This window comes from Cimex lectularius, unplaced genomic scaffold (genome assembly GCF_000648675.2).
Source record: "Cimex lectularius strain Harlan isolate CLEC.00 unplaced genomic scaffold, Clec_2.1 scaffold252, whole genome shotgun sequence".
Lineage (NCBI taxonomy): Eukaryota > Metazoa > Arthropoda > Insecta > Hemiptera > Cimicidae > Cimex > Cimex lectularius.
The window spans coordinates 653,623-672,950 of NW_019392777.1; the positions used below are offsets into that span (position 1 = coordinate 653,623).

Here is a 19,328-nt window from a genome sequence, read left to right on the forward strand (position 1 = left end):
TAGAAGAAGGTCGATTATACACAGGATTCAACAGAAGGAGGTAGATTATATACAGTTTTCAAAAGAAGGAGGTAGATTATACACAGTTTTCAAAAGAACGAGGAAGATTATACACAGGATTCAACAGAACGAGGTCGATTAAACACAGTATTCAACAGAACGAGATAGATTATTCACAGGATTCAATAAAACAAGGTAGATTATCCACAGGTTTCAACAGACCAAGGTAGATTATACACTAGTTTCAATAGAAGATTATACTCTGATTTCAATGGGTCAAAATAAGTTATTCAAGGGCTTACAGGTGACAAAGGTAACACATGTCACTTAGTCTAAAATCTCCGTAGAATCCACTTCATCCACTACAACCTGCATGTTGTCATACTTTTTAATAAATTTGAAAGTTCGTTATAATCTTCTCATACATTACCTACTTTATCAACCTGAAACCGGTATGTAATCTATTTTACAGACTAAAAACTGCCGTTGCCTTACTTTTTAATAAATTCGACAGCTCGTTATCTACTTATTAACCTGAAAACTATTTGTAATCTACTTCATCGACTAAAACCTGCATGTTGTTTTACATCGTTATAAATTTAAAAGCTCGTTACAACCTATTTTATTAACTGACTGAAATTTGCATGTGGTTTTAGGTTTTAATAAAACTGAAAGGTCATTATCGCGACATGCAGTTAATAAAGTCGCGCATAACCTACTTTATTAACCTGAAACCTGTTTGTAATCTACTTCATCGAATAAAGCCTGCATATGGTTTTACGATGTTATAAATAGAAAAGCTTATTATAACCTGCTTGTGCATAACCTTCTTTACTAACCTGAAGCATGTTTGTCACCTACTTCATCGACTAAAACGTACATACTGTCCTAATTTTTAATAAATTTGAAAGGTCATTATAACCTACTGGTGTATAACCTACTTCATTAACCTGTCTGTAACCTACTTCATTGACTAAAAGTTGCATGTTATCTTACATTTTAATAAATTTTAAAGGTAATTATAACCTACTCATGCATTATTAACCTGAAACCTGTACGTCACCTACTTCAACGACTAAAACGTTCATATTGTCTTGCTTTTTAACTTTTTTTTTACGGGTTTGGAACAGCAGAGGTTATATCAACCCTCGGGGTGTAGGTGTTTTTGAAAAAAAAAAAAAAAAAAAAACATTTGTAAGTAAGTATGTCCGGGTTCGAATGCAGGGCCGCTGGATTCGAACCCGGGACCTAAGACCTTACAGTGATGAGCGCCGTGTAAACGCCCAAACCGTTGCGGCCACCGACTCCCCCATTAACAAATTTAAACGCTCATTGTAATCTACTGATACATAACCTACTTTACCAATCTGAAACCGGAATGTAACCTAACTTTTACTGATGTCATCTTTATAACTTAAGCTGATGCAATAAAACTCTGGTATAACATACTTTGTATAACATGCCGAAAGCCGTAACTAACTTACTTTTTAAGTGCTGAAACTATCTGTATACAATCGCACCTGTATACAATCTTTTTTTCAAGATTGGAAATCAATGTAAAATCAACTTTGTCGTGGTAAAACCTATGCTTCACATCTTCAATAGTGCAAAATTCATTAAAAGTGTAAAATAATTAAATTTCACTAGATTAAAAAAAATAAAATAAAATAAAGGAAAGATCTACACAATGATGAGGTTCAAATATTGACCCTTGAATTTGTGGGTCGTCCGAACGACAGAAGATAATAGATCCCTTGTCGTTAGCCATTGAATAACAGATTATAATCGGGATCGGTCTTGACCCTAGATGACGTTAATTTGCCCCGGTGGAGATAAATCCGAAACGTTGTTCGGGGCGGGGGGGAGAGGACGTGAAAGAAAGTGGAAGAAGAAGAAGAAGAAAAAAAAATCGGATAGTTCAGAAAATTTAAAACCGCCGACGTTCGCGCAACACACGAATCGTTCGGGACAGAAAAAGAAAATATATAAAATGTTGAGTTCCGTCTTCCTCAGGAGGATCGGGCAGATGAGGATAGCCGCGAGGCGTTCCTCCGTCCTGTCCACCGGTAACTCGAACGACTTCTTCAGGAGGCACATAGCTCCGAGTGACGACGAGCAGAGAGCCATGCTCGACCTGATCGGCTGCGAGGTAAAGAACCCAAAATGTCATACATCTAAAATGAGCACAAAAAAATCAAATCAGTGTAGCTTATTGTTGTGATTTGGATTTGCCCCCATATAAGGCTTAGCATTAAAAAAAAAGTTCAAATTTGATTTGCAGTCTAAATGCAAGTATTTTAGCATAAAAAGCATATATAAATAAAACAACACATAATACAAAAATGATAAATTAATGATACAGATCATGCCCCACAAACCGAAAAAGGAACATATCATATTTTTAAACTATATTTTAAAAAAAGTAGGTTATATACTGGTTTCAATCGATAACGTAAGTTATAAACAGGTTTCAATTTGGTAATTTAGGTTACACTACATCATACGACAAATTGTGTAGGTTATAAACGGTTTCGTATGAATTATACAAATAATGAAACATCATTTCCTACAGTCTTAAAAAGAAAATATTATCCGTTTTATAAGATTTAAATGCTAAAAAGAAGGTTATACGCGGGTTTCATGAAGATACGAATGTTATTAACACGTTTATAATTGATAGAGTAGGCTATACATAGGCTCCAACAAACATCGTAGGTCATAAAATGGTTCAAATATAATAATGTAGAGGTTATGAACCGGTTTCAACCAAACCAAGTAGGGTATACATGGGTTTCAACAGTTAGTTTTGAATGGTTAAATCTGATACTGGTTAAGGCAGATTATACTCGGGTTTCAGACTGATGTACGTTACTCTAAGGTTTTAAGCATTTAAAAAAGTATGGATCATCCAGGTTTCACACTCATAAAGTAGGTTGTACTGAAGTCCGGTCGTGTAAGTTATGCTCATGTTTCATGCATTTTTAAAAAGTATATTATAGATAGGTTTCATTCTGATGCAATAGGTTATATGCCGTTTTAAGCATAAAAGTACCTATTAATCACCCAGGTTTCAGACGGATTAAGTACTTTTTACTGAGGTTATTCGTCCAATCCTGTTGGTTATACTCATATATAAGGTTTCAAGGTGTTGTTAAAGTATATTAGGCTATAGGTTCATTTTGATAAAGTAGGTTATACGGTGGTTTAAAATATTTTTAAACGATATTTTACATCCTGGTTTCAGATTGACAAAGTAGTCTGTACGAGTGGTTTAACCCGATCTACTAGGTTATACTGCGATTTTAAGCATTTTTCAAAAGTGTTAATCATTCGGGTTTCAAACAGATAAAGTAAATTGTGCTGAGTTTTGTCGTCCGATCGTGTAGGTTATAATCAGGTTTGATGCATTTTTTAAGTGTATTACAGACAGGTATCATTAAGATGGTTATTCGGTGTTTCACGTATTTTTAACGTATTTAACACCCAGTTTTCGACAGAAAAGTAGGTTATACTTCGGCTTCAGCAAAAACACGTTATAAACCGATTCAAATATAAAAAAGTAGAGATTATAAATCACGATTTCAATAAGACAAAGCAGGTTATAAATGCGTTTCAACACTACAAAATTAGTTATAAACTAGTTAAATCTAATATAGTAGGTTATACACGGGTTTCAGAATGATAAAGTTGGTTACACAAGAGTGGGGTTATATTGCAGTTTCCAGCATTTTTAAAAGTATTTTATAACCAGGTTTCAGAGGTTGTTCCCGGATCTTGTAGGCCTATACTCAGGTTTAAAGCTTTTTTAAAAGTATGTTACAGACACGTTTACTTCTGATGAAGTAGGTTAAGCAGTGGTTTCAAGTATTTTAAAAGGTTTTTTACATCCAGGTTTCAGATTAACGAAAATGAACCGATTCGTTCGTAAATGACGACTGATCCATTCATAAGAGTGAAATAGAGGGAAAGGATCTGTTCATAAGAGCGCGTAGATCCGTTCATCGGAGTGAACGAGAGTAAAATGATCCATTCATGAGAGTGAAAAAAGTGAACTGATCCGTTCATGAAAGTGAACATATTCTTTGTTAAGAGTAAACATATGTGAACTGATCCATTCATAAGCGTGAACGAGTCCTTTGTTTAGAGTGAACGAGAGTGAAATAATCCGTTCATAAGAGTGAACAAAAGTGAGCTGATCCTTCATAATTTTTTTTTTTTTAACAAGTAGTAAATCTGCTGAGAAGATTATATACGCGTTTCAATCAGACAAAAAAGGGTTTACAATTGTTTTAACATGAAACGACCAGTTTATATAAAAGTACCATTAAAACAAAATAGGTTTTTAGAGCATATTTCCTGTTTCAGTCACTGGATTCATTGAGCGACTTGGCAGTTCCTGAGAAAATAAGGCTAAAGAAGGAATTACAGCTCGGCGAGCCAGTCAGTAAGACGTTTTCTATTTTACTGCATATATATTTTTTTAAAAATCGTTTAATTACAGGAATCGATGTATTATTTATATTTAATTCATTCATTCATTCCGCCAGGTGAGTTCCAACTGCTTAATAGGATAAGGGAGATCGCGTCACAGAACAAGCTTTACAGGTCGTACATTGGCATGGGCTACTACAACACCTGCGTACCGCACACGATCATGAGGAACATATTTGAAAACCCTGGATGGTATTTATCGAATTGTGCTAATTCTTAAGTATATGAAACGCGGGGGAAACGAAAGCGGCCTAATATTTCCTAGAGATTGAAAGAGATGATCCGTTCATAAGATTGAACTGATTCTTTAATTAGAGCAAGGAGGGAGAGTGATTCGGAAGAGTAATTGATCGGTTCATACGAGCGCACAGATCCATTAACAAGTGTGAACGAGAGTGAAATGATCCGTTCATAAGAGTGAACGAATCTCTTCTTGAAAGGAAACAAGAGTAAACTGATCTGTTCATAAGAGTGAATGGGAGTGAAAGGATCCGTTCATAAGAGTGAACGAAACTGTTCTTATTTTTTTTATTTATTTTTTTTAATATAAATTATAAAAGGCGATCAACCGCTTTAGTTTGTTACTAGTTTGTTTATTTGGTCGAGGTCATCACCAAGCGAGTCTTTGAGATTGGTTGGAATTTCCAACCGATGTCTTTCTGCTACATATTTTTTGCAATTTGTCAAAATGTGTTTCACTGTTATTCTTTCTGCACAAACATCACAAAGTGGAGTCTCTTTTTTTGCCATAAGATAAGAATGAGTAAGCCTACAATGACCAATTCTAAGCCTAGCAAGGACAACTTCTTCATGCCTGGAACTTCTATGAGATGAGGCCCAAGGTTTTACACTATTTTTTATCTCCCTGAAGAAGCTGTTCTTAAAAGTGAACAAGAGTAAACTGGTCTGTCCATAAGTGTGAACGAATGTGAATTGATCCGTCAATAAGAGTGAACAAGAGAAAATTGACCCATTCAAAAGAGTGAATGAAGGCGATAAAAGAAAGCTTATCGGATATTTTATTTTCAATCGACTCAACGTTTTCCCTTCAAAACCAATCATCTCTTCTTTTTTCCCCGTGATAAAATTGATTTCTAATCGAACAGGACAACGCAGTACACGCCCTACCAGCCGGAAATAGCCCAGGGTAGGCTGGAAAGCCTTCTCAACTTTCAGACGATGATTACCGACCTGACAGGGCTCCACGTCGCAAACGCCTCTCTGCTCGACGAGAGCACCGCTGCGGCCGAAGGGCTCAGCCTCTGCCACCGGTGAGTCGGAACAAACACCAAGACGGGACGGATGGCTTATTTCTAAAGAGACACCCAATAATGAGCGCAGGTACAACAAGAGGAAGCTGTTCTACGTCTCGGACAAGATACACCCCCAGACGCTGTCTGTCGTGACGACCCGCTGCGACGCCCTCGGCCTCAAGGTAGTCGTCGGCAACGTAGAAACTATGGACATGACGAACAAAGACCTGTCCGGTATCCTCCTCCAGTACCCGGACACGGAGGGAAACGTCTACGACCACACCGATGTGATATCCAAAGCCCACGAGAACGGGGTAAGCAATTTTGTGTATTTTTCCTTTCTTACATGTTAATTTTACCTCCTGACAAACACCATATAATAACCCACAAATGTACAGGTTAGATTTGAAAATGTATGATTTAAGGGATAAACATGATATAAAATACATTTCAGTTGGCCCTAGATAACTAAAGTAATGATTTACAATGTTTATGTAAAGTGTGGTTAAGATGAAAAATTATTCTCATGAGCGGGACGCGAACCCAACACCTCCGGGTTATATCCGGCTTATATATATATTATTATCTTTATCCTTATATTTATCTCTAACCACTTAACCTATCGTGGCATCATGCCCGGGACAACCAAACTCTTATTTTTCCGGTGATTAGACTCTAATTGTTTACTCAACCACTCTTTGCATAAAAAAATGTAAATAATTTAAGTTATTTTAGACGTTTCGTGATGAAAGGGATAAACAAAATATAACTTTCAAATGTACAGGTTATGTAATAAGATTTCGATCAACATATAACCAAATATTAACCAACAAAAGTACAGGTTACGTTAGACAGATTTTTTTGTGTGTCGGGAGAAACTAAATGCAATCTTCAAATGCACAGGTTATATAATAAGCTCTCGATCAACATATAACCAAATATTAACCAACAAAAGTACAGGTTATGTTAGACAGAACTTTTTCGTTATGTCGGATGAACTAAATTTAATCTTCAAATGTTATAAAAGAAGCTTAATATCAGTTTATAGCCCACTATTAGGCTAAGAAAGTACAGGTTATAAAAGAATCTTTTCATCAACGTATAACCTAATAATAAACCTTAAAAGGTTATATGTTATGCTCGAAGATAGTTAATCAATGCATAAAGCAATTTATAACCTCGACATATTCAGGTTATACAAGAAGCTTTAAATCAGTTTAAAACCCAGTATTAACCTATAAATGTACAAGTTATGAAACAAGCTTTTCATAAACGTATAACCAAATAATAACCTGTACAGGTTGTTACAGGTTATGTTCAGAAATAGTTAATCGATGCATAAAACATTTTATTACCTCGAAATAAGCAGGGTATACAAAAGCTTTAGATCAGTTTATAACCCAATATTAATCTTCAAAGTTAGAGATTATACTAAAAAAATTGTTAATCAAAGGATAAAGAAATTATTACATCCAAATGTAGAGGTTATACAACCCAACATTAAGAAAGTACAGGTTATAATCTTACTAATATGAAAACCAAACAAGAACCTTCCATACTACAGGCTTTAACTGGTTGTATGTTGGGCGATAGAGTCTGGTCGTTGTCTGTACGGACCTGCTGTGTCTCCTCCTCCAAATGGCACCGGCCGAGATGGGCGCGGACATAGCGTGCGGTTCAACGCAGCGTTTCGGCCTTCCGCTCGGCTATGGCGGCCCTCATGCCGCCTTCTTCGCCTGCAAGGAGTCGCTCGTCCGTCTAATGCCTGGCCGGATGATCGGAGTGACGAGGGACGCCGACGGGCAAACGGCGTTCCGCCTCGCGCTGCAGACGAGGGAGCAGCACATCAGGCGTGACAAGGCGACGAGCAACATTTGCACAGCGCAGGCACTACTCGCGAACATGTCGGCGATGTACGCAGTCTACCACGGGCCCAAAGGGCTCAGGGAGATCGCGACGAGGGTGCATAAGGCTACTCTACTCATGAACGCGGGTAAAAAAAAAAAAAATTCAAAATAAATAAATTTAAACAAAAAACATTCTTGGCAGGTCTGAGGAGGTCAGGGAACACAGTGCACAACAAGCAGTTCTTCGACACTCTCAAGGTGACGACGAACCAGCCTCTGGACGTGGTCAAAAAGAGGTGCGAGGAGAAAAAAATCAACATCAGGTTTTTCCCAGATGGAGACGTAAGTAACTTCACCTGTCAAACTTCAAAAACACTTCAATACACAAACAACTACCTTAGGTCGGAGTTTCGTTGGACGAAACGGTCAGCGATTCGGACCTCAAAGACCTTCTCTGGGTGTTCGGATGCGAAACACCATTAGAAGAAGTAAGTAAAAAAAACCACACAGACACAGATACAACCTAAAATTAAATTTTTCCAGCTGGAAAAGGACACCTCCATGAACGAGTTCAACGTCGAGAACACAAAACTGAAGAGGACCTCTACGTACCTGACTCACCCGGTTTTCAACAGCCACCACGCCGAAACGAGGATGGTGCGTTACATGAAGACGTTAGAGAACAAGGACATCTCCCTCGTACATTCAATGATACCGCTCGTGAGTAAATTGCCTTAATTTTGTAAGGTTATAACGAGATTTACAGTCAAAGTGGTAGGTTATATACAGCTTATCTTCTCAGATGTTAGGTTGTACCAAAGTTATCTTTTCTGCTTAAAACTACCGTCTCAATCGATATTTTCTGCTGGATTTTCGAGACAAGAATCGTTATTTTTCGGCCATTATTCAACATGGCAATCGAAGGGGAATTGATATTTTCCGTTGGATTATCGGGACAAGAATCGATATTTTTCGGCCATCAAACACGTCAATCGATATCATGTCACAATAATCGAAAATTTTCGATCGATTTTCGAGACAAGAATCGATCTTTTCGGCAATTATTCAACATGGCTATCGATATCTGGCAGTTGAATCGATATTTTATGTTGTATTTTCGAGGCAAGAATCGATTTTGGTCAGCCGTTATCCAACATGGCAATCGATATCACCGCACAATAATCGAATATTTTGTTCGATTTCGAAACAAGGATCGGTATTTTTCGGCTGTGTCCAACATGACAATCGATTTCACGGCTCAATAGTCGAATATTTTTGTTCATTTTTCGAGACAACAATCGATTTTGTTCGGCCATTATCAAACTTGGTGATCGATATCACGCCTCAATAATTGATCTTTTTCGTTCGATTTTCGAACCAGAATCGGTATTTTTCGGCCATTATCTGACATGGCAATCGATATCACGGCAGAATAGTGGAATATTTTTGTTCGATTTTCGAGACAAGAATCAATTTTGTTCGGCCATAATTCAACATTGGAATATATATCAGTTGATTCGTGATGTTGCATGACTACTGACTTCGTCTTCATTCATTTTCCACAGGGTTCTTGCACAATGAAGCTGAACTCGACGACTGAGATGATGCCCTGTTCGTTGAGGGAGTTTAACGAGCTGCACCCCTTCGTTCCAATGGACCAGGCCAAAGGATACGAAGTCCTCTTGGAAGAGTTGCACAAGGACCTTTGCGAAATCACAGGCTACGACAAGATCTCGTTCCAGCCGAACAGGTACATTTTGAAAATAGTTTTTTTTTTCTTTTGTTCAAACTATTTTTCTCGTCTACAGCGGCGCCCAGGGCGAATACGCCGGTCTCAGGGTGATCCAGAGCTACCACGCCTACCTCGGCGAGGGACATAGGAATGTCTGTCTCATCCCAGTCTCGGCCCATGGCACCAACCCGGCATCGGCCCAGATGTGTGGACTTGAGGTCGTACCAGTCAAAGTCAACCCGGACGCGACAATAGATATGGACCTTCTCAAAGAACAGGTACGACACGCGGTTCAGGGTGATAAAAGGTGTACAGACTATGTTTATAAATTATTTTTATTAGGAGAGATAAACCGATAATAATAAGAAACAAAGGTTAATTACGAGATTTTGTCTGAACAGTTATCAAGGTGAAACCCAATAAATTTACTTCAACAATAAGGTTATAATGAACGGAATGCCTAATACCCGGATAAACAAATAGCAACCTACATGTGGTATAAGAAGCTTTCAATAAATTTATAACACAATAAATTACCTAAAAATGTAAAGTTTATATAAGCAGCTTTTAATAGAAGTATAACCAAAATAACACAGATACAGTTTACAGTAGAAAATCGTTTGTCTATAAACAAATGATCACCTCCAAACGTACAGAAGCATTAAACTATTTTCTAACCTAATGTTAACCTATGAATGTAAAGGCTAAATAAGACTCTTTTTTCAATGTACAACCAAATAATAACCTACACCGTTAAGGCTATTTTCGTAAATGGATAAACTAAATGTAACCTTCAAATGTTTTAAAAGAAGCTTTAGATCAGTTTATAACTCAGTATTAAGCCAAGAAAGTACAGGTTATAAAAGAAGCTTTTCGTCAACGTATTACCGTATTTACGTTAACGTACGTAATAATTTTCAAAAATACAGGTAATTGTTCATCAACGGATACATAAATTATAACCTACAAATCTATAGGCTATATATTATTTCTTCAACATATAACCAAATATTAACCTATCGTTTACAGGTTATACTCGAAAATTGTAGATCAATGGATAAACATTTTATCACCTCCAAATAGCTTATATAAGAAATTTTTGATTAAAGTATAACCGAATGTTAGCCTTTTATACTTGAAAATTCCAATGGATAAGCAATTTATTACCTCCAAATGTAGAGATTACACAAGAAGTTCTATCAGTTTATAACCCAATATCAACCTACAAAAGTACAGGTGATATAGTACAGATTTTTCGAAATGAAGGGATAAACATATTGCGATCTTCAAACGTACAGGTTACGCTCGAAAATTGTTAACCGATGGTTAAATAATTTATTACTTCCAAATTGTTACACGAGAAGGTTTCTATTACTTTTTAACCCAATATCAACTTACAAAAGTACAGGTTATGTTGGGCAGATTTTTCGATAAACATATCGCCACCTTCAAGCGTACAGGTTATATAAGAAATTTTCTTTCAATTTATAATAACCTGCATAATAAAAGGTTATGTTCGTAAATTGTTGATTTTATATTAATTGAAATTTCAGGTGGAGCAACATGCCCAGAACCTTTCCTGCCTGATGATCACGTATCCTTCGACTTTCGGCGTTTTCGAAGAGACGATAGCCGACATATGCGATCTGATTCACAAGCACGGGGGCCAGGTCTACCTGGACGGTGCGAACATGAACGCCCAAGTAGGGCTCTGCGCCCCAGGGCTCTACGGTTCGGACGTCTCCCATCTGAACCTGCACAAGACCTTCTGCATACCACACGGGGGCGGCGGTCCAGGGATGGGGCCGATCGGAGTGTAAGGATGGTTTGTTGTGTTTATAAGATGAAATTTGATGGATTTTTCTTTTTCTTTTTAACAGGAAAGAACACCTGGCACCTTTCCTGCCGAACCATCCGGTCATATTTACGGGGGGCTACAACGACAAGAGTTTCGGTGCGGTGAGCGCTGGACCTTTCGGTTCCACGGCCATCCTTCCCATATCCTGGGCCTACATCAAGGTAAAACAGCTTTAAAAAAACCCTTTCGAACTTATTAAACCAGTTTGTTTAGATGATGGGGGCGAAGGGTCTGAGGAAGGCGTCTCAGGTGGCGATACTCAACGCCAATTACATGTCGAAGAAGCTCGAACCTTACTACCCGACCCTGTTCAGAGGGAAGAACGGCCTCGTCGCCCACGAGTTCATCCTCGACATAAGACCTTTCAAAAAAACGGCCGGCATCGAAGCTGGAGACATTGCAAAACGTCTCATGGACTTCGGTAATAATAATAAAAAAAGACAAAAAAATGGAAAAAGTCTAACTTTTTTTTCAGGATTCCACGCGCCGACGATGTCTTGGCCCGTCGCCGGTACTCTTATGATCGAACCGACCGAATCTGAGAGCAAAGAGGAGCTTGATCGCTTCTGCGAAGCACTAATATGTAATATGAAATTAATTGAAACTTAAAACTTGAAATAACCCTCCCTACTGTTTTGCCAGGTATACGAGACGAGATTGCCGAGATCGAAAAGGGAAAAATGGACAAGAGGGTGAACCCGCTTAAATGCTCTCCACACACCCAGGAGAACGTCCTGTCGGACAATTGGGACCGCCCGTATACGAGGGAGCAGGCGGCTTTCCCGGCGGTAAATTATTTGCCAATTACATACAATATCGATTTATTTCCTACTTCAGATAAAGAATTGATCGAAAAAAAGGATAGGTTATTGTAACAAAGATCAATATATAACCGGACAAGAACCTTTAAATGTGCAGGTTATCTTTGTCAAGTTGGCCGACTGATCTGCAGGTTAGGTTCTACTTCCACACGGAGAAAAATTATACTATTTTGAGAAGATATAACCACAGAATAACTTACAAATGTAACGCTATGCAGAAAAGATCCATGGATAACCAGACAAAACCTACAGCAGTATAACTTTGCCTAAATGGCCGAAGATGAGTAGGTTATGTAACGGAAAAATTAATATCATGAAATTCCAAGGTTCAAACCGATTTATCAATATATAACCATACAATAACCTAAAAATGTACAGGTTATGTTGAAAATATCAATAGGCAACCGGACAAAAACCTACAAATGTTCAGGTTATGTAGAAAATATCAATAGAAAACTAGATCAGAACCTTCAAACGTGTGTTATGTTTGTCTAAGTGGTTCACTGATTGGTAGGGAATGTTACTAAAACAAGACGTTAACAACAAAAATTGCCAAGTGTACAGGTTAGTGGATAGCCGATTAACATTGGGCATACGCCGACATAACGCACATTTTGTCCAAAATATTGGTCTAATACACATTAGAGACATACAAACCTACCTCATAAAAATTTGTATAAAAATCTTTGATTTAATTCTCAGTAGATTATTTTTTCTCTGATTTACAGCCATTCGTGAAAGGTGACTCGAAAATATGGCCGACAGTCGGGAGGATCGACGACATCTACGGAGATAAACATCTCGTCTGCACATGTCCACCCATACTGCCAGATTTTTAATCGATTCCGCAATAAATAAGAGATAAATGAAATTTAAATAAATTTATGTACAAGGGGAGGGGGGAAAGGAAAATCCCGGTTAAACAATTCTCCCTCCTCGAAACAAAATTGTTATATATAAATTATTTCAAATGTGTCGTTTTCCTTCTAACAAATCAGATAATCAAATCGTTCCTCGACCTGTATCAATTATCACATCCTTTCTCGACCTAATCGATTCTCAAATTGTATCGAATCTCGAACTGAATAGATTATCACTTCGAGCCGAATTGAATCGATTCGAACCCGTATCGACTACCACATCCGTTTTCTACCGAATCGATTCTCAGGTGGATCTATTCCCGAACGGTATCGATATTTAATCAATTCTCAAATTGTATCAATGGTCAAACGATTGTCAATCTCTATCGACCAGCAATCAATTCTCAAACTATCGATCATTAATCAATTCTCAAATTTGAATCAATTATCGAAATGTATTTATGATCAATCGATTCTCAGGTTGTATCGATTATCAAACGGTTGTCGCTTTGGATCGACCATCAGTCCATTCTCAAATTGTATCAATGATCAATCGATTATTGAACTGTATCGATCATCAATCGATTCTCGCATTGAATTTCATACAGTACTCTTTTCTTGTGTAATTAATCTTACATAAATAGAGGACGTTTTGTAATTTTAAAAAAATCAAAACTCGCTTCTCAATAATACGTTTACTCGAACAAATATACGTATAGAAACATAAATCATTTTCACATAACATATAATTGATTCGACTAGATATTTTATAAATAATAAGTTTAGAAAAATATACAATTTTTGTTTTAAGGAGTACTTACAACTTAATTTACATAATAATAAATATATTATATACATAGTAGAAGAACCTGTTCAGTGAATCAATCGCTCTTTCAGCTTGTACATGAACCGGTATGGTGAATCAATGAATCTTTAATCTTGAGAGGCTCAGTGCATCAAAGAACCTCCTCGAAATAGGTTCAGACAGTTTTATTATGGTTTCTATAGAAAAATCACGTTAAATAAGATGATCGACACAACTTTTTTTTAAGTAACTTAGAAAAATTTAAGTTTAAGAATCACTGGTTTGCCGCCGCAGCGGCCGCCTCCTCGATCCTGGGCGACTTGACATGCAGCTTGACGACGGCCGGGGATGAGCCGGCGAACATGTTCGTGATTGCGCCTTCGAGGAGGACGCAGCAGAATCTTGTGTTGAGCCTCGCGATCTGGAGAAGGTTGAAGACGGACAGGACACCGGTGAGGGTCGTCTCGGAGCCAAGTATATGTTTGATGTCGTCTGAAGGAGTCCGATGTATTTATATTAAAAATTTTATTTTATTTTTATTTTTTAAATTAATTTATTTACCAGAAAGACTTGAGAGTAGAGCGGCCTTTGCGGCGACCCTGGTCCTCATCTTTGTGGCGGGGTCTCGGGGCATGGAAGGCTCCACCTGCATGCCGTGCGGCCAGAGGGCCTCCTTGAAGGAGGTGAGGTAGGAGGCGACCCGGTCCGGGGATGTGAGCAGTCCAACGTACTCGAGGATCCTCCTGTTCACTATGTCACCGAACATCGTACGTACGATTTGCCGGAGGAGGATGACAAGTCGGCGCCTCAGCCACTGCGAGGAGGCTTTCAGCTCAAAAACCTCGGTCATGAGGAGGAGGAGGATCCTCATCGGGATGTTGTCCGCTGTCTTCGGGAAAACGATTATATAAATGGGCCAACAATTCAATACGTGGTTCATTCAGTGTGGTTATAATTCGTTCAGTTTGTCAATGAATCGTAAGGTAAGTTAGTGAGTGTTCTTTCATTTAATGGTGGTATGGTGAATCTATGATTCCTTAAGTTTATTAGCGAATCGTTCATTGAATAAATGATCCATTCAGTTCGTTAGTGAATTGTTCAATTTGCCAATGGATCATGTTGTAAGTTGTCGAGTTGAAGTCAGTTATAGAATTGTTCAGTTCAATTAGTCAGGAATCGTTATGTAAGTGAGTTGCCTGTTCAGTGAATCTATGCCTTGTTCAGTTTGTCAATGGATCATGTTGTAAGTGACGAGTTGAAGTCAGTTATAGAATTGTTCAGTTCAATTAGTCAGGAATCGTTATGTAAGTGAGTTGCCTGTTCAGTGAATCTATGCCTCAGTTTGTCAATGAAACTTTGTTATTGAGTTGTTCGTTCATTTAATGAATCGTTAGCTGAATCCATGATTCGTTCACTTGGTAAGAGAATTGTTCAGTTAGTAACTGAATCGTTATATAAGTGAGTGAGTTGTTTGTTCATTTAGTGGATCGTTAATTAAATCTACGACTCGTTCAGTTTATTAGAGAATAGTTCAGTTTGTCAATGGATCATTAATTAAGTTAGCGAGTTGAAGTCAGTTAGTTCAGTCAGTCAGTTCTGATTGTTCTGTTCAATTAGTCAGTCAATCGTTCTGTAAGTGAGTGAACCTTTGTTCAGTGAATTGTTCGGTTTGTCAATGAAACTTTTATGTTATTGAGTTGTTCGTTCATTTAGTAAATCTTTGGCTGAATCCATGATTTGTTCAGTTGGTTAGTGAATTGTTCAGTTTGTCAATGGATCGTTTAGAAAGTTAGCGAGTTGAAGTCAGTTAGAGAATTGTTCAGTTAGTCAGTGAATCGTAATGTAATTTAGTGAGTTGTTCGTTCATTGAATCCATGATTCGTTCAGTTTATTATAGAATAATTCAGTTTGTCAATGAAACTTGGTTATTGTGTGGTTCCCTGAATTCACGATTCGTTCAGTTTGTTAATGAATCGTTCATTGAATCCAAGATTCATTCAATTTGTTAGAGAATAGTTCAGTTTGTCAATGAATAGTTATGTAAGTGAGTGAGTTGTTCGTTCATTTAGGGAATCGTTCATCATTTCTCAACTTACCTCGGTGTCGATGGAAGCGCTGACTTTGAGCGTTTCGGGCCTGGCGTCTTTGGAGGAAGCAGCCGTCCTCACTTGGAGCACCCTGGACAGGTTGTCTACCATGCCGTCGACCGAGCTGAGGACCGAGTCTGGCACCGTGCGCACAGCTTGCATCGACATCCTGAAAAGTGAATCCAACTGGAGAGCGAAATTGTAAACAAGAGGCAAATCCAGGCTACCAACCGTTCTTGAAAAGTTCTGGGTAGCGCTGTACTCAGTCCTGCTGAGGAAGCACATGAGGATGGGGAGGAGGCCCGGCTTGGACGCGAGGAGCCCCGGTTCGCAGAGGGAACGCATATAGTTGTTCAGGTGGATCATACGACGCTCCAGCGTCTTACGTTCGATGTTCCCAAATGTCTTCTTCCCGGGGAACGACAGCTTCGACAATTCTGGATACTGTGTAAAAGAAATCACAATTAACCTCAGTTCATTCACTAAGTCTTTAAACCGTTCAGAAGGTTGAAGAATTGTTCAGTACATAAGCCAATTGGATAAGAGTACGTCCACACAAGGAATCGTTCAATGGATCAATGAATCGTTCAGTATGTAAGTCAATTGGATAGGCATATGCCTATATAAAGGGTCTTAGGGAATCCTTTGGTGCACTGATGAATAGTTCAGTAGGCCATGAATCGTTCAGTAGGTTGATGAATCGTTCAGCATTAAGTCAATTGGATAAGCGAACATCCACTCAGGGAATCGTCCAGTTCGTTGATGAATCATTCAGTATGTAAGTCAATTGGATAAATGTAGATTCTTTCAAGGAATCGTTCAATAATTTGATGAAACATCCAGTACGTTGATGAATAGTTCTATGGGTTAATGAATCGTTCAGTATGTTAGTTAATTAGATAAGCGTACATCCACTCAGGGAATCGTTTAGTTGGTTGATGAATCGTTCAGTTGTAAGTAAATTGGATAAATATAGATACTTTCAAGGAATCGTTCAATAATTTGATGAAACATCCAGTAGGTTGATGAATCTTTCAGTATGTAAAAGTCAATTGGATAGGCCACTCAGGGAATCGTTCAGTAGGTGGATGAATCGTTCATTGAATTCATGACTTTCTGTTGGTAGATGAACCAGTTCATTGAATATAGGACTTGTCCAGCTTTTAGATGTAATAGTCCAGTAAACCAATGAATGTTGGAAAATGAATCGATCATTCAGTTCGTAGATGAAGCGTTCAGTCAAATTTTCGTCATTTTCATTTAGTGAATCGTACAGCGAGTCAGTCCAGCTTACACATAACTGGTTATACAATTGTGCTCACCTTGTCTTTGATTTTCTGATGCAGTTCGTAAAAGTCTGAATACCTTCTGTAGATGTGCCAGCTCTCCCTGTGTCCGGATTCGTACTTCTTCGACACGGAGACGGCATATACGCCAAAAGTCTTGCCCTTCTCGTGCATGAGACCTGGTTGATTTATGATTTATGTTTATGAGAAGCCACACGGGCAAGTAAAGCATAAATCCGTACCGGTCTCGATGATCTCCGCGTAGATAGTGAAAGGTCCGGAGGGCTTGATCTCGCTTGTGAGATTGTTTGGGCTCCCTCCACTCGCGTTGTCCACATCAACGCTATCTGGAAAAAACATTAAAAATATATAAAAGTTATTTTGTATCGAACACGACCAAAATGACTCACTGTTCGGGCATATTATGAATTCAGGCAGGCTTGCCGTGTCCGAGTTGAGGCTGATTCGATCGAGGGATGTCGCGTCCTCGACCTCGATCTCGCCAGTTAAAGATGAGAGGCTGAGGTCAAAACCGCCTCTGAGGAGGTCCAGCTCAGAGAGGAGCTTGATGTAACCTGGAGAAGAACGGAAACCCAACAGGCAAAGTTCGTCATTCTGGAAATAAAAACAACTTTTTTATAAATTCATAGCTCAGTCTAAAAGAATCCTCGTATCACTCAATGATTCATTAACTGATTGAACGATTCACAGAATAACTGAACGAATCACATACTCATGAACCGGTTCATCTACCAGCTGAAAGAGCCATTAATCACTGAACCAGTTCACATGCTTATTGAACTAAGTGAAAGAGTCATTGATTCAATGAACCGGTTCTTCAACCAGCTGAAAGAGGCATTTGTTCACTGAACCGGTTCATCTACCAGCTGAAAGAGCCATTGATTCACTGAACCAATTTCATCTACCAGCTGAAAGAGCCATTGATTCACTGAACCGGTTCTTTGATGCTGCTCTAAGTTATTTTAATTCTATCCATAGAATTGTTTCCATTGGTTCACTGAACCAAAACATCTCTCTACTGAGCAATCATTCAATTCACTAACTGAATGATTCTTTGAACAACTGAATGAATCCATAACTCACTGAGCAAGCTTTTGATTCACTAGGTCATTGAACAATTCTTTGACCCACTGAACGAATCAATAACTCACTGAGCGATCTTTTGATACACTGGTTCACTGAACGATTCTTTGAACCACTGACCTAAATAGAATAAGGGCAATTACCTGCATTTTGTCTATGATGCACGCTTGAGCTTCGTCGAACCAATTTTCGTTCGGCCTCTCCATCTTGATTTTGTTCAGGAGCCGTTTTGAGACCATCTCGTCTATCTGAATACGGCAGGATGACTACAAAAAATAAATAACAATAATAATTTGAATTTCTTATTTTTTATTTTGTGATTACCTGATCTGTGAGGTACTCCTCGAATATGCTGTAAGCCGCTTCGCGTATCCTCTCGAGGACCTGCTTCGCAGCACTGTACTGCTCGGCGAGTAGCGCCTCGCTGTTGTCGAAGCTAGAGTTCTGCGACATGTCCATCATCTGCTGCTCCGTCGATGCCTTCCAGCCTTGGAAAAAAAAAAATGATAATGATAATAACAAAAAGGAAAATTTTTAGCACTGCACATTCGCCTCACCTTCGATGTTCAAGTAGAAAAATAAATAAGCCTGCTGTCCGACCGTACGCATGTAGTCCAAGAAGTAGTTGAGGGCGATGTTGTTCTTCAGTATCACATCAAGCGGCAGCTGGAAGAGCTTTGGCGAGCCGAGGAGGAGCCTCGAATAATCAGGACCTGATTAAAAATTAATTAATTAAATAAAATTTTAAAAAATTCTTGGTTAAATTACCTGTGTCGCCGCCCGACTGAAGGCGGGCGATTTGGGTGTCGAGGAGTTTGCCGAGGTAATTGAGCGAGGAGAGCTGCTGCTTCACCATGTGCTCCGAACAGCCACCTGCATCCCTCGACCGCTGGAAAAGAAGTAAAAATAAGAAAAAATCGATTCCCAGCATGATTCTATGCCTAAATGAACGATTGGTAAATTCACTGAATGATTCACGCTGAATCGGTGAACTGTACAATGGACTATTTGTCAGTAGATTTATTAGAAACTGGTCATTTCGTCAATCACCGACCGAGAATGCAGGAAGGATGAACGAATCGTTCAGTTGGCAGTATGGAAATCTATCAATGAGTTTGCAATTTGTTCCTTAAGTAAATGAATGAATCTTTCATTAAGTGAACAAGTCGTGCTGTAAATGAGGT

At 38.6% G+C, this 19,328-nt stretch overlaps 2 protein-coding genes across 2 annotated transcripts; one reads left to right on the plus strand and one right to left on the minus strand.

The window, feature by feature from the left end:
* The first annotated feature begins 1,792 nt into the window (after positions 1-1,792).
* LOC106673607 (glycine dehydrogenase (decarboxylating), mitochondrial) lies at positions 1,793-12,949 on the plus strand. The gene is made up of 17 exons (XM_014405773.2): positions 1,793-2,149; positions 4,366-4,444; positions 4,548-4,683; positions 5,598-5,762; positions 5,833-6,058; positions 7,338-7,737; positions 7,794-7,933; positions 7,993-8,079; positions 8,135-8,311; positions 9,157-9,341; positions 9,400-9,601; positions 10,877-11,139; positions 11,204-11,342; positions 11,395-11,602; positions 11,657-11,764; positions 11,824-11,969; positions 12,731-12,949. The coding sequence occupies exons 1-17, from the start codon at positions 1,808-1,810 to the stop codon at positions 12,839-12,841; spliced, it is 3,114 nt and encodes a 1,037-aa protein (XP_014261259.1). The 5' UTR covers positions 1,793-1,807; the 3' UTR covers positions 12,842-12,949.
* LOC106673613 (sorting nexin-13-like) lies at positions 12,806-19,033 on the minus strand (the record flags this gene model as incomplete). Its single annotated transcript, XM_014405792.2, is given in 11 exon segments — positions 12,806-14,159; positions 14,229-14,556; positions 15,764-15,940; positions 15,986-16,198; positions 17,077-17,219; positions 17,283-17,387; positions 17,451-17,655; positions 18,288-18,410; positions 18,469-18,632; positions 18,702-18,857; positions 18,913-19,033. Coding segments are annotated over 11 exon segments (1,953 nt in total), but the record flags the coding sequence as incomplete, so codon positions are not given.
* Between the last annotated feature and the right edge of the window lie 295 nt (positions 19,034-19,328).

Coding starts and splice junctions, on each gene's coding strand:
- LOC106673607 (XM_014405773.2), top strand. CDS start 1,808: ATGACGTTAATTTGCCCCGGTGGAGATAAATCCGAAACGTTGTTCGGG. Junction 8,312..9,156: donor TACATTCAATGATACCGCTC/GTGAGTAAATTG, acceptor CATTTTCCACAG/GGTTCTTGCACAATGAAGCT. Junction 11,140..11,203: donor GGGATGGGGCCGATCGGAGT/GTAAGGATGGTT, acceptor TCTTTTTAACAG/GAAAGAACACCTGGCACCTT.